The following is a 15,141-nucleotide window of genomic DNA, read 5'->3' as shown; positions in this document are numbered from 1 at the left end:
TGCATTATTTTCGAGGTATGATTGTAATTACACATTCTTTGTATGGGATCAAGAATAATTAGAGGCTAATTGTCAGATAATGATAAGATTGTTACAATCAATTAACGAGGTTTATTGGCAGTCCCAATGTGGTTAGATTCGATTTGGATTACCTTAAACTGGTTGCATATTAACTTATTTGGAACAGAGAAAATCATGAATTGGGAAAGTCAGAAATCTAAGAGAGAAGAAAAGAGAAGTCGTGAATACAACAGAGAGGGAACGAGAATGAAGGGCAAGTCAAGAATTTGAATAATTTCGAGGCTCGTTCCAACATGTTATTAAGTTCTCATTTAGAAGGTCAACGTATATATCAAATTGAGTGCCCTTTTATTAACAAGTGATATTGGTGAAAGAGAAATCAAACACATGATCTTAAAAGCAGAGATAAATGATCTTAACTACTTGAGCTATGAGGCCTGGCATTAAATTGAGTTTACTTAAATCAAAGATCATGTAACCAAGGGAAAGGCTTGTGGCATATGAGGACCACCCTATCAGCCAACCCCATTATACACACGCGTGCAAAAGGAGGAGAAACAAAGCTCTAACCTACTAAAAGTTTATTCCCAAAAGTGCTTTCTGCAATCGCAAATCTCTATCCTTCTCCAACTAGCAAAATCAGCTGCCAACCATACAAAAAACCTCTCAGTTGGGAGCTCATTGGCTACTACCTAATGCCTCAGTGAAGTTCCTGAACAGGATTGCATAAACTTTATATTTGGAAATCAATGGTGCATCCACCAATCTTCTCTGCAGTTGCAATGTCTGGCACAATCGAGTGATCATCCGAGGTCACGGACCCCAACAGTATATCTTTGAGATTCTTGATAAATTCCTTAGGTTTGTGTTTAGAATATTTTTTGTTGCCACTATTCAGTGGCTGTGAATCAACACCAGTTCGGGTGGCTGACCTTGCATATCCGTTATGACGAGGGGGTTGTGCATCTATTCCACACAATGAACTCAGTAAATTTATAAACACAAAAGTGACTGCGCTATAAGAAACAAACAAATTGCTAGCCCTTGAAAATCACCTTCAGGGATGGCTGCAGAATCCTTTGTTGCTGTGCGTGATTTAGCTCGCATAATGCATAGCCATGTTCTTTCTGATTCGCGCTCATGTTCTGATACAACTGGAATGTGCCAGTGCCCTTCCTCTGATTCCTAAGGACATAATTTCACCAAGTGTACCAATATTTCTGTTGAGTCGGCTTTCAAAAGATAGAAATAGAAACATGTACAGATACAGAATTTTCGAATCAAAGATTCAGTTAATTTGATTTACCTGTATTACAACAGAACAGGGAGGAGGCATGTGAAAGACTGGACCAGCATCAGAAAAAGTGAAATGCACCTGAAATTAGAAAACGATAGCTAGCTAGTTAGAAAAATAGGACTAGAAATCATATCGGAAACCAAGTATCGTTGGTTGCAAGAAGGGTAAAACAGATTGGACCTAGTAATCTGGTCCAGCATAGATAAGTTTATTATCTTTGCAAAGTTCACATTAAGAACCGACAGAAGCACGATGAAATATTAGCTTCAAAAGATCCTCACTCACTTGATGCCTTTCTTTCCATCTGGGAAAGAAATCATTTCCGAGAAGTTGAAATATATGGTCTCTCATCTCATCATTTGTCACAAGTAAGCACTTGAACTTTATAGCTGCATACAACCAGTACCTGAATCACAGGTAATATCGTGGCACTTTAAATGCATATACGTATTACCTAGATAATTAACAAGAAATTAGCTATTAAATCAGAAATTTGATGGAAAAGTCATAACTAAGTTACCTCCAATGTTATATTACTCACCAATCATCATTTGAACCAGTAGGTGTCGCATATAGAGCATCGGCATTTTGCCACTTCTCAATCAGTGCCCTATTTACTCGCTCATCCATTCTGCCTCCGGTGATGCGCCTATTATGAAGAACAATAAGTGGCCATTTCTTCGAAGGAAGTTTCTGCCGTATTCCATTAACAACAGCATTGACCTAACCAATCCACCAATAAAATTTACAGCAATCACGAATGAGAACATAAACTTGATTTGTGTGTGTGCATAAGCATCGGGGCAACTTGCCTTGGACGGGACAAATTTCTTCTGACTGAAAAGGCCTACATTAGCTCCATCCACCACTGCTTCAAAAGGTCCATAATAGTCCAGCCATTTCTGCATAACAAAATATTCTTCTTTCCTAAGTCAAGGCCGAATACAAGATTAAACTAAAACAATGCATATTGATGGGGATTTTCGTACTTGAAATTTCTGAAAGCTTGAGTTTTTCTCTCTTTTTATAGCTATTGATGCAACTGACTCGGCAAAGTTTTCTGTTTCTACGGGATCAAGGTCAATTGTGGCCAGTTTTTCCCCACAGCATTTGCACAAGCCATCATCTCCGATTGTAGTACGTAACACAGACCACTTCCCTTTTCCCAACCAGCCCTGCCCATGCCAGCCCCCACCTCCATTCTCGATTGCATCCCTTATAGATCTTCGATCCCATTTTGTTCTCCCCACTCTTGAAGCTTCCTTGCTAAGAAACCATTTTACGATTAAATCTGCAGTAGATGGCGACACCCTCCTTACGCTTGTTCTTAGTTTGTGCAGCATATAATACACCTTGTCGCCTTTACCAACTCCCACACTCACTCTTAAGAGGGCTTCAAGTTCAGGCTCTTCCGGATAAACACCATGCTCCAACATGTGTTTCTCAACAGCAAATGCTTTATCAATATCTCCGCTATGGCAAAAAGCAGATAATGCAGGACCGTAGGAACGGAGTCTAGGATTTATTCCCATTGACTTCATTTGCCTCACCATATCAAATGCCATGTCTCCATCACCCATTGACATTGCCATTCTAGCCACAGATGTTAATGCTGCCTCATTCACCGGAACATTATCCGAACACATCTTCTCATAGATCTCAAATCCCCTTTTGAGCGCATACTTCTTCACATCTTCACTAACCCGAATTCCATTATCTTCTTGCTTACTGCTCCCTTCTTTTACATTAGAAGAATCATCTCCACCCTTTGTGGGGTAGTTCAGTCCATCTAAAAGGCGGGAATTTCGCTTCACAAACCCATTAGAAAACCATGCTAAATTCTCATTTTCATCGGAAGTACCATCCGAATCATCATCAAAACTGTTACTTCCACAGGTATCATCCAGGTCCTCATTGTCCAAATTTGATGTATCCATGGATTCCACCGTGGTTGCTTCACTGTGCGAATCCAAGGTATCCAAAGTCCGACTCCCACTCCCACTCCCACTCTTCGCCGGACGAACAACACCAACAGCTGCAGAAGAGCAGAGATACAACAGCACAGTATAATGGTACTGCTCCATCTTAATCTCTTCCGTTTGAGCCAAATCATAGAACCTAATTGCACCCATCACATCCCCTCTCTTCGAGCACATATCCAAACCTACTCGCATCTTAACTTCCGGCGAATCAGCGTCATACTTCTTCAACCCTCTCCCCCTTCTCTCTTCTCCTCCCACCTGATTACCACCACCCCTCTTGTTCCTCCCCTCCTTTACCCCTAAACTGCCTCGGTTTTTCGAAGACTTTACCGCATTCTCATCTCTAAACCTCCTAGAAGAATGCCGATTTGGCCCATTAGGACCATTCCCCTCCCTCCTCTTTCTAAAGACAAGATTTTTCCTAGTATCTTCACCCTTCTTCTCCACTCCTGAACCGACATGGTTCTTTATGGGTTTTCTCGAAACCCGTTGTTCCGTGGACTTTAAGGAAGAGAACTCCGTACCACTTCCAGTTCCTGAGTTCTGCGATTTTGTGTACGGTTCGTGGTACGTTGTCGAGGATAACTTTGCAACTATGTGGCTAATGTTTTGTCTAGCTAGTGGAAGTGGATAAAGCTTAAGGGTCTGTTTGGGTGGCGAGAAAGTGAAAATATGAGAAGGAAAACGGAATTTAAAGACGTGGAAAGCTGACGGGCACTTACAGAGGGTGGCGGAGAGGAGACGGTGGTGGTGGTGCTTTTGCTGCAGTGCGTTGGAGGTGAAGGAGGCCATGTGTGGCCGTTGAAGAGCTCCATCTCTGTTACCCGATATATGGATTTAATACGGAAGCAATCCGAAAGTGGTCCGAAATGACGAAGTTGCCCTTACTACTTAAGAAGGGGATGTAGGAATTGCTCAACAGTGCGATGGTAAAGTAGTAAACTCCACTGAAACTAATGAAATAACAAGGTCTTTATATCCAATATTGTTTCATGGTGGTTTATATAAATTTGATTCTTGTATATTAAAATGGGAGTTTTAACGAAAAACTCACGGTACTGTTCATTTTAACGAAAAACTACATTTTTACACTAAAAAGTCAAATCTGGTACTATTCACTTTACTCTTTATTTTGTACTTATCATTAAAATGGAAGTAATTCGAAAGTGGTCCGAAATGACGAAGTTGCCCTTACTATTTAAAAAGGGGATGTACGAATTGCTTAACAGTGCGATGGTAAAGTAGTAATCTCCACTAAAACTAATGAAACAACAAGCTCTTTATATCCAATATTGTTTCATGGTGGTTTATATAAGTTTGATTCTTATATACGTTGGGCTTCGGCCTACCCATTGTTTTTGTAGTTGTGTGAGTTTGATCGTAATAAGAGTCATGTTCTATACTGTACTTGCTCTACTGTACTCAAATTTTACAAACTAGTGTGTGAGTTCGACTCTAATTTATAGGAATCAAACTCAGAATTTTCAGAAGGCTAACCATCTTAGTTCTCCGGGTAATGCTATAGAGACTAAATTTAAAGATAAAATTTGCAAACTAAATGATGTGTCATCACTAAAAATAAGCACGTTTATCAACGCTTAAGTAATAAACCAAAAGGAGGAGGGGGAGGGCGTCAGGTAGTCGACAGCCGGCACTCCATGATCACGTCGAATCCTTATGAAAATGAATCCAGAACGAAATTGCGCTAAAGCTAGGGCGTCACCCGTAAGTGGCGCGCTGTGTGGCCCGAGCACAGTGATAAGTGAGCAAGGGTCGCTGTATCTCCATCGGCGCCCGGATGCAGTGTTAAATGAGCAAGGGGGCTATAGAAACTTCTTTTCGAACGACTTCACTCAAAGTTGTTTGGGAGCATATGCTCCTATCAACTTTACACGGGACACACAAAAGAAGTACTTTGATCCTATTAGACGGGGAAGGGTGAAGAAGCTATGACAGAAGGGTAGAGTTCAAGAGAGCAAAATGCGTTTAGGAACGTAGAATATAGGAACCTTGACGGGAAAATTTATGGAAGTAGTAGAAGTTATGGTGAGGAGAATGATAAATATTATGTGCCTACAAGAAACTAAGTGGGTTGGTCGTAAGGCAAAGGATCTAGAAAACTCAGGGTTTAAACTATGGTATTCGGGCACAAATAGAACGAGAAACAGTGTTGGCATCATCGTGGACAAGACCTTGACACAAGATGTTGTAGATGTCAAGAGGGTAGGAGATAGAATCATGGCAATCAAGATTGTAATAGGACAAGAACTTATCAATGTGATTAGTGCGTACGCACCTCAAGTAGGGTTGGATATGAGTTCGAAGGAGAAATTTTGGGAAGACCTTGGAGACTTGGTGCAAGGAATTGCTCAGACGGAGAAGTTATTTATAGGAGGAGATTTAAATGGACACGTGGGCAGGGAGACAGGCAACTATGGAGGTTTTCATGGTGGCCATGGTTTTGGGGAGAGAAACGAGGATGGGGAAGCTATCTTGGATTTTGCAATGGCATATGATCTCTTCTTAGCCAACACCTTCTTTAAGAAGAGAGAAGAACATGTGATCACCTACAAGAGCGGGTCGTCAAAAACACAAATAGATTTTCTTCTAATGAGGAAAGGGGATCGTATAACTTGTAAGGATTGCAAAGTTATACCAGGAGAGAGCGTGGCTAATCAACATCGCTTGTTGGTGATGGATGTACATATAAAAAAAGTGAGAAAAAAGAACAAGACTTGGAAGTGCCCAATGACTAGATGATGAAATCTAAAAGAAGAAAAACAAGTCATTTTCAAAGAGAAAGTAATCACCCAGTGTGTGTGGGATAGAGAGGGGGAAGCTAACCAAATGTGGGATTCCATGGCTAGTTGTATCCGAAAAGTAGCAAAAGAGGTATTAGGAGAGTCCAAGGGCTTTGCCCCACACCAAAAGGAATCTTGGTGGTGGAATGAGGAGGTACAAACAAAGGTGAAGGCTAAGAAGGAATGTTGTAAAGCGTTATACAAGGATAGGACCGATGAAAATGGTGAAAGGTATAGAAAAACGAAGCAAGAGGCGAAGAAAGCTGTGAGAGAAGCTAAGTTAGCGGCTTATGACGATATGTATAAGCGACTAGATACCAAAGAAGGAGAGTTGGATATCTATAAACTAGCTAGAGCAAGGGAAAAGAAGACAAGGGACCTAAACCAAGTGAGGTGCATCAAGGATGAGGATGGAAATGTTCTTGCTACAGAGAACGCGGTTAAAGACAGATGGAAAGGTTATTTTCATAATCTTTTCAATGAAGGACATGAAATGAATGCTTCTTTAGGGGAGTTGAGTAACTCAGAAGAGTGTAGAAACTACTCTTTTTATCGTAGAATTCGGAAGGAAGAAGTGGTTGTAGCTTTGAAGAAGATGAAGCATAGAAAAGCAGTAGGCCCAGACGATATACCAATCGAAGTGTGGAAAGTTTTGGGAGAGACAAGTATAACATGGCTCACTGACCTTTTCAATAGGATTTTGAAAACGAAGAAGATGCCAAATGAATGGCGAATGAGCACTTTGGTGCCTATCTACAAGAATAAGGGCGATGTACAAAATTGCATGAACTATAGGGGTATTAAGCTAATGAGTCATACAATGAAGCTTTGGGAGAGAGTCATTGAGCATAGATTGAGGCAAGAGACACGGGTTTCGGACAACCAATTCGGGTTCATGCCAGGGCGCTCAACCATGGAGGCAATCTATCTCTTACGAAGATTGATGGAAATATATAGAGATGGGAAAAAAGATTTACACATGGTCTTTATAGATTTGGAAAAAGCGTATGATAGGGTCCCAAGAGACATTCTTTGGAGGATTTTAGAGAAGAAAGGAGTACGAGTAGCATATATCCAAGCTATACAGGATATGTATGAAGGAGCAAAGACTGCCGTAAAAACTCATGAAGGACAAACCGAAAGCTTTCCCATAACTGTAGGATTACATCAAGGCTCATCCTTAAGTCCTTACCTTTTTGCGTTGGTAATGGATGAGTTAACATGACATATTCAAGATGATATTCCTTGGTGTATGCTTTTCGCAGACGATATAGTGTTGATAGATGAAACTCAGGAAGGGGTAAATGCAAAGCTTAACCTTTGGAGAGAAGTGTTGGAATCTAAATGTCTTCGCCTAAGCCGATCAAAGACAGAATATATGGAGTGCAAGTTCAGTGCAAATGGAGGCCAAAACGAGTTAGGAGTGAGGATCGGAGATCAAGAAATACCAAAGAGCGACCGTTTTCGTTACCTAGGATCTATCTTGCAAAAGAACGGAGAATTAGATGGAGATCTCAACCATAGAATACAAGCTGGATGGATGAAGTGGAAGAGTGCATCCGGCGTGTTGTGTGACCGCCGTATGCCACTGAAGCTCAAGGAAAAATTTTATAGGACGGCAATAAGGCCGGCGATGCTGTATGGCACAGAATGTTGGGCGGTGAAGCATCAACACGTACACAAAATGGGTGTAGCGGAGATGAGGATGCTTCGTTGGATGTGTGGGCACACGAGAAAGGATAAGATTAGGAATGAGGATATCCGGGGTAAAGTAGGAGTAGCCGAAATTGAAGGAAAGATGAGAGAAAATCGGTTACGGTGGTTTGGACATGTGCAAAGAAGGCCTACTGACGCTCCGATTAGAAGATGCGACTATGGGACAGAGGTTCAGGGCCGAAGGGGTAGAGGAAGACCTAGGAAAACTTTAAGAGAGACCCTAAGAAAAGACTTAGAGTACTTGAATCTAACAGAGGACATGACACAGGACAGAACACAATGGCGTTCTAAGATTCATATAACCGATCTCACTCAGTGACTTGGATTTTCCAAGTCTCCAACCGAGAAGTTGTCATCGCTCGGGAAATTAAGGGAACACTACCTCAACCTACATGCTCCACTCACAAAGCTTCAACATACAAGCTTCAACAAAAGAAAATTCAAAGAACTTAACGAAGAAGGCTTTGGTGATTTAACACAATACGTTGAAATGACGGAAAGCTTATTTATTGATGTCCCCGATAAGTTACAAATATGTACATATACTTGAGTCAAAATAAACAAACAAGAGGGAGCCTTCACAAAGGTTGCTTAGGAGAAGTCTCAGCAGTCGGTAGAGCCCTAGAAAGAGAAGGCACCGGAGGGGGATCATTCGGAGCCTCAGTACTGGACAGAACCCTAGAAGGAGGAGGCATCAGAGGTTGATCATTTGGAGCTTCATTACGCGGTACAGCCCGAGAAGACGAAGGCAATAAATGCCTTTGGAACAAACCCACAAATCTCTGATGATCAAGTCAAACCTGACCATCAAATTCCTTCATCTGGTCAAGCTTCCTCTTCATGTTTGTAGCATAGTCATGTGCGAGCCGGTGCAACTGTTTATTCTCATGCTTAAGCCCTCTAATCTCCTGTTTGAGACTCATCACTTCAGCAGCCAATGATTCAACTTGGCGGGTTCGAGCAAATAGACGTTGGGCCATATTAGACACAGAACCTGCACACTGAACACTAAGAGCCAGAGAATCCTTAACAGCCAACTCATCAGACCGTTTGGAAAATAGTCTGTTATCTTTGGGAGTGAGAAGGTTCCTGGCCACTACCGCAGCGGTTATATCATTCTTCATCACGGAATCTCCAACGGTAAGAGGACCAGTAGGGGAGACGAAGGATGAGCGCCATATGTTGTCTGGAGAAGGCGGGGCTGCCTCTTCAACAAGGTTCAAGTCAAAACGACGGTCGGAGGGGCCATACATTTTCAAAGGTGTTGAAGAGAGAAGAGGTCGGACAAATCAAGATCTTAGAAATGCAAGAATGGAGCTTCTACTGGTGGATATTCAAGTGTGCTTTGGAACTTAATGTCAGCCCCTATAAAAATCTGCACTCGATGAAGCTTCAGAAATCGAAGAGGCGCCTGCTCAGAAATCGAAGAGGCGTTTGCTTTCTCAAAAGCTGGGCGGCTCAGAGACCACGAGGGTCGATCTCAGAAATCGAAGAGGCGTTTGCTTTCTCAAAAGCTGGGTTACTCAAAGACCACGAAGGCCGATATCAGAAATCGAAGAGGTTTGCTTTCTCAAAAACTGGGCTGCTCAGAGACCACGAGGGCCGATCTCAGAAATCGAAGAGGTTTGCTTTCTCAAAAGCTGGGCTGCTCAGAGACCACGAGGGCCGATCTCAGAAATCGAAGAGGCACCTACTTTTCCAACCTTGTCAGCACCTGTCACACGCACTCAGCTTTGCGGAAATTATGGGCATTCTGTCGAAGATTTCTGGCGAAGTAGAAAGCACATGAATCGTACTGTTCAATCACCCACTTCCCACACGCAACAGTAGCTCATGGGTACCACATATAACTTTGCCAAAGTTCTCTGACAAAATTGAGACTACTTTTCCAGCCTTGTCAGCACCTGTCACACGCACACTCAGCTTTGCGGAAATTATGGGCATTCTGTCGAAGATTTCTGGCGAAGTAGAAAGCACATGAATCGTACTGTTCACTCACCCACTTCCTACACGCAACAGTAGCTCATGGGTATCACATATAACTTTGCCAAAGTTCTCTGACAAAGTTGAGACACGTGAAGCTTGCAGCTCTCACAACATCGCTCTGACCAAGAAGGGTAAAAGAATAGCAAAGAAACAACACTAACAAAGTTTAGACACATAAATTTTGAAGGCCTAGCTACCATATTATTACCCACAAGGGTAAAGGAACAGTACCACTGCTGGATAATTGGAAAGTCCCGGTGTGTCAACCTCTGTGCTTCGTGGCAAGGTAGACTAGCAAACATGCCCAACCTTTACTCACATTCGAGAAAACACTCCCAACAAGATTACTTGCACCAAAATCGAAGAGGCATCGCCCTTCGAATCTCGAGAGCCAGACTCCCAACATGATTACTTTTTCAAAAATCGAAGAGAGGGTAAAGGAACAGTACTACTGCTGGATAATTGGAAAGTCCCTGTGTGTCAACCTCTGTGCTTCGTGGCAAGGTAGACTAGCAAACATGCCCAACCTTTACTCACATTCGAGAAAACACCCCCAACAAGATTGCTTGCTCCAAAATCGAAGAGGCATCGCCCTCCGAATCTCGAGAGCTAGACTCCTAACATGATTACTTTCTCAAAAATTGAAGAGAGGGTAAAGGAACAGTACCACTGCTGGATAATTGGAAAGTCCCTGTGTGTCAACCTCTATGCTTCGTGGCAAGGTAGACTAGCAAACATGCCCAACCTTTACTCACATTCGAGAAAACACTCCCAACAAGATTGCTTGCTCCAAAATCGAAGAGGCACCGCCCTCCGAATCTCGAGAGCCAGACTCCCAACATGATTACTTTCTCAAAAATCGAAGACACCGCTCTCCGAATCTCGAGAGCCAGACCCTCAGCAGGATTGCTTTCTCAAAAATCGAAGAGGCATCGTTCTCCGAATCTCGAGAGCCAGATCCCCGACAGGATTGCTTGTTCGAAAACCGAAGAGGCACCACTTTCCCAACTTCAAGAGCCGGATCTCCTTGGATAAAGCTTGTCTGTAATCTTCACACGCAACATCAGCTTTCCAAATACCACAGACCACTTTTTCAAAGTGCTCTGACAGAGTTAAAACTTGTGAAGCTGGCAGCTCCCACTACCGTGCTATGACCAAGCAGGGTAAAGGAATAGCATTATTACTTGATGTTAGGGAGACTCCTATATATGTCGACCTCCATCCCCAACGGACAGGCAAACCTGCAAAAATGCTCAACCCTTCCTCTTATATGAGAGGGCACTCCCAACGAAGCCTTTCGAAATATTCAGCTTTCTTTCCCCCCGATAATACCTCTGTAAACAAGCTATACTAGAGCAAGAATATCTCATATCATCAGGGTTAAAAGCAAGAGTATCCCATATCATGGTTTTTCCCTGTCTTTTCCTTTGGCCTTGTTCTTACCTGCAAGACAAGGAGAAAGAGAGCAATCTGTCAGCACTTGGAATCAAGCTTCCAGCCAGGAACTGACTGCCTGGAACCCCTTACCTGATTACTTACCTGGCATTGCTCTCGAGTACTCATCTTCAACATCTTATGCTTCTAGGGAAGATACCGCATCTGCCTGAGGAACAAATAGGGCAAGTGAGAAGGATACAAGGAAGCATGTGGAGACAAGCGTAACAGCACACGTGCCGATACATCCACTACTCTGTCAAAAGCAAAAGTATCCCATATCAGCAGGGTCGAACGTACTCTAGATTTGATGGACTTGTTTTGACCCTCAAATTCTTCAGTCGGCCTTATACTCAAGAGGAAACCAGAAAACCCTCCAGCCCAGTTCAAGAATAAGCCTGTGGAAAGTTACTTCTTCAAAAGCAAAAGTATCCCATATCATCTCTTCTCATTTTTCTTCTCTTTATCCTTCATGCTGCCTGCAAGATAGGGAGAATGTGAACAATCAGTCGGAGCTCTGATTGCTTACCTTGTCTGTTACCTCTTTCAGTAGATCCCCTAGCTCGGTGACTTGGGGGACTCCTACTACATGGTTTGTATCGCGCTTGACCAAGCCTGAAACTACAAGTAAGCTTCAAGTGACATTGATACATTACCTTGTGCATCTCCACCATTTACATATACCACCCCTGGATGGAGGAATAGTACTTCCAGAGAAGATGCCACATCTACCTATGAGACAGATAAGGAAAGTTAAGACGATACCACACTCCGGTACTTAGAAGTTTCGTGGTTACGAGATCATTCTCCCACAATATTTCCTAATGTCATTTGTACTAAATCATTCACTTGTACTCCCTAAAGGAGAGCTTGAACCTATGTACTTGTGTAAACCTTTCACAATTAATGAGAACTCCTCTATTCCGTGGACGTAGCCAATCTGGGTGAACCACGTACATCTTATGTTTGCTTTCCTATCTCTATCCATTTATATACTTATCCACACTAATGACCGGAGCAATCTAGCGAAGATCACAAAAAGTGACCGTTTTCGCTACCTAGGATCTATCTTGCAAGAGAACGGAGAATTAGATGGAGATCTCAACCATAGAATGCTGGATGGATGAAGTGTAAGAGTGTAACCGGCATGTTGGGTGACCGTCGTAGGCCACTGAAGCTCAAGGGAAAATTTTATAGGACGGCAATAAGGCCAGCGATGTTGTATGGCACAGAATGTTGGGCGGTGAAGCATCAACACGTACACAAAATGGGTGTAGCGGAGATGAGGATGCTTCGTGGGATGTATGGACACACGAGAAAAGATAAGATTAGGAATGAGGATATCCGAGGTAAAGGAGGAGTAGCCAAAATTGAAGGAAATATGAGAGAAAATCGGTTCCGGTGGTTTGGACATGTGCAAAAAAGGCCTACTGACGCTCCGGTTCGAAAATGTGACTACGGGACAGAGGTTCAGGGCCGAAGGGGTAGAGGAAGACCTAGGAAAACTTTAGAAGAGACCCTAAGAAAAGACTTGAGTACTTGGATCTAACGGAGGACATGACACAAAACCGAGCGCAATGGCGTTCTAGGATTCATATAGCCGACCCCACTTAGTGGGAAAAGGCTTTGTTGTTGTTGTTGTTGTTGTAGCATTACTCCAGTTCTCCTGTTTTAGTCACTTGCACTCTAAATTAAATAAAAACGCAGGAGACTAAAAGAGGAGCGTTAAAAAAAGGATCTTATCAGCTAAGGCAAGGTACCAAGGGCCTCCTTATCATACCCTCTCAAAGGCTGTGCCATAACCCACAAGTAACTGACTGAGAGAGAAGGGTTCTGTAGGTAGGCAACCTTTCCAAACAGCTTTGAAATTGAACTTGTCGTGTATAACTTGTAATTGGACATGTAGCTGAAAGCAATAAGAAAGAGAGCGTCCGGCCTCTTGGATAAACTAAGGTACACAATGATGGTAACATCTCGCCTTTTGTAATGCCCAAACATCGATAAACAGAAAAGCATCCAGCCTCATTGAAGAAGGAATTCTAGCAAAAGGATGAAAATCGACAGACACGGGTGTCCGGTAAACTGTTCAACATCTTATGTCACTAAAGTGATCGTAAAAGAAAATGTCAACACGAGACCTACATTGCCTATGCCAGACAACTTGATACAGGGAGACACTGTCATAAAGGCATTGAAATCCCTGAAATATGTGAAAGAAAAGAAAGTGTTAGAGTTCATACTCGATATCACATGAACATGGCTGGACGTGATTATATATCGAGACTGATGTAAAGCCAACTTACGGTTAGCAAAACAAGTAAGTTTTTTACTTACAATTAAACCGTTGCTTCATTAAGTGCTCTATATCGTTTGATTGATATAGTTATACATAAAGATGATTAGCAAGAATCCATTGTTACAACTCGGTAGAGTGTGCAGGTGTGAATACATGCGCATGTCTAGTTTAAGTTCTTAAGAACAAAGAAAATGGCATTCCAGTTCTAGACTTAAAAATGATTTGTCTGTTTTTCTTTTTCTTCATAAACCACGGAGCACCCTAGCATTTTTTGTATGAACTACTACTAGGCAGCGAACTGAGGCTCCGAAAAATTCTAAGTCAATAGGATATATCTAGCTCCAAAAACTTCCATCAAAAAAACGAAAACAACCATTGTCTGCCCCTGGTAGTTATCTCTCGAGTCTTAACAATACAAGCTCACTCAGAGGCTCATAAGAAGGCAGGCAACAGATAGCCAATCCAGTCCATAAATAATACAAAATGCCATATATACCTGAATCTGAAATTTAGATCACTAAAACTCAATCAAATAGAGAGAGTTTATAATCAAAGCAAATGCTGAGCTCAAAAACCCCACATCGCCGAGCATCCAAAACAAGAAAACTTAAATTGTTTCAAACAGAAGTTGAACTTTGTTACGTAATGTCATTCCAGAGCAGTTCCAAACCACATTTTCACTTAAGAGGATTACTCGAGGGCAATCGAACAACTATTACAACAATGCAACTGATAGCTTATTTTATCATGAAGCAACATCGCATCAAACAATTAAAATTGCTTGTGCGAGACTGATCCGACAGTTCGCGAAGCTAAATACCGACATTTAACAAGTGGATTAAGTTGGCAAATAAACAAGCAGATGGTGTGCATTTTCTAGCTAGCATCATGTCAAGTACAAGATACAGAGATTAAGCGCGTAAATCATCAAACTAAAGTAAAAATCTCACCTTGAGGAACTAATCCCCAGTTCTGAGAGTCAATCGACAAGCTCGATATCAACCGCGCCGAAGCCACCGCGCTGTGCAACGGCATCATTGATCCCAACTCCACTGGTAACCTAACAAAAAGACAAAATATTTCTGAGATACAAACTATTCCTACACTTTCTCGGGCGCCAAACAGGTCGTAAGAAAACGAGGACGAGAAATGAGAATTGGAGGAGCTGATATACCTGGAAAGACCAGAAATGCGTCGGACAGGTGCGGAGGCAGCAGAGAGAAGGCTCGACTTGAGCTGAGAGAGCTCGGATGCCGGCGACTTATTGGTGCGATTGCGCGTGAAGGGCTGTAATCGGGAGGATAACCTAGAGATAACTTTGCAGGACGCCATTGGAGAAAGCTTCGAGCTTTGTGGGGTTTTGGTCACTCTGTCACTGGGCTCGCCGACGGAAAGGTTTATGCGGGACGGCCACAGGAAACGACGTCGGGTTCGGTTTCTTTGTTTAGGGCGTCTTGGTTATCATCCATTGGGCCCATGGGTCGACCCGCTAGTAAATATTGATGTGATCCATTGACTCCCAACAACCCTGAAGTTTTTTGACCAAGTCTTTGACCAAGATTTGGAAAACAACATGTGCAGTAAGGATTTTGCGATATTTGAAAGGAA

At 42.5% G+C, this 15,141-nt stretch overlaps 2 protein-coding genes across 2 annotated transcripts; both read right to left on the bottom strand.

Moving 5' to 3' along the window:
* Nucleotides 1-414: 414 nt before the first annotated feature.
* On the bottom strand, nucleotides 415-4,209 carry LOC126594116 (proteinaceous RNase P 1, chloroplastic/mitochondrial-like). Its single transcript, XM_050260335.1, has 7 exons — nucleotides 2,308-4,209; nucleotides 2,131-2,220; nucleotides 1,860-2,041; nucleotides 1,604-1,724; nucleotides 1,328-1,396; nucleotides 1,077-1,206; nucleotides 415-987 (listed from the first exon to the last, which is right to left on the bottom strand). Exons 1-7 carry the CDS (start codon nucleotides 4,090-4,092, stop codon nucleotides 755-757), a joined length of 2,610 nt encoding a protein of 869 aa, XP_050116292.1. The 5' UTR covers nucleotides 4,093-4,209; the 3' UTR covers nucleotides 415-754.
* An 8,889-nt stretch (nucleotides 4,210-13,098) lies between these two features.
* Nucleotides 13,099-15,104, bottom strand: LOC126594312 (protein NONRESPONDING TO OXYLIPINS 2, mitochondrial-like). The gene is made up of 3 exons (XM_050260558.1): nucleotides 14,708-15,104; nucleotides 14,484-14,593; nucleotides 13,099-13,437 (listed from the first exon to the last, which is right to left on the bottom strand). Exons 1-3 carry the CDS (start codon nucleotides 14,863-14,865, stop codon nucleotides 13,418-13,420), a joined length of 288 nt encoding a protein of 95 aa, XP_050116515.1. The 5' UTR covers nucleotides 14,866-15,104; the 3' UTR covers nucleotides 13,099-13,417.
* Nucleotides 15,105-15,141: the final 37 nt, after the last annotated feature.

This window comes from Malus sylvestris, chromosome 2, assembly GCF_916048215.2.
Source record: "Malus sylvestris chromosome 2, drMalSylv7.2, whole genome shotgun sequence".
Taxonomy (NCBI): Eukaryota; Viridiplantae; Streptophyta; class Magnoliopsida; order Rosales; family Rosaceae; genus Malus; species Malus sylvestris.
Note: the sequence above shows the minus strand (reverse complement) of the source record. Positions and strands in the feature narration are given on the sequence as shown.

What these genes read in the sequence shown, in the direction of transcription:
- LOC126594116 (XM_050260335.1), bottom strand. Translation starts at nt 4,092, where the DNA reads ATGGCCTCCTTCACCTCCAACGCACTGCAGCAAAAGCACCACCACCAC. An exon ending in ACTGGTTCAAATGATGATTG is followed by an intron (nt 1,725 to 1,859) that starts GTGAGTAATATA and finishes CCTGTGATTCAG; the next exon opens with GTACTGGTTGTATGCAGCTA. An exon ending in GATGGAAAGAAAGGCATCAA is followed by an intron (nt 1,397 to 1,603) that starts GTGAGTGAGGAT and finishes TTCTAATTTCAG; the next exon opens with GTGCATTTCACTTTTTCTGA.
- LOC126594312 (XM_050260558.1), bottom strand. Translation starts at nt 14,865, where the DNA reads ATGGCGTCCTGCAAAGTTATCTCTAGGTTATCCTCCCGATTACAGCCC. An exon ending in CGCATTTCTGGTCTTTCCAG is followed by an intron (nt 14,594 to 14,707) that starts GTATATCAGCTC and finishes TCTTTTTGTTAG; the next exon opens with GTTACCAGTGGAGTTGGGAT. An exon ending in CTGGGGATTAGTTCCTCAAG is followed by an intron (nt 13,438 to 14,483) that starts GTGAGATTTTTA and finishes CACATATTTCAG; the next exon opens with GGATTTCAATGCCTTTATGA.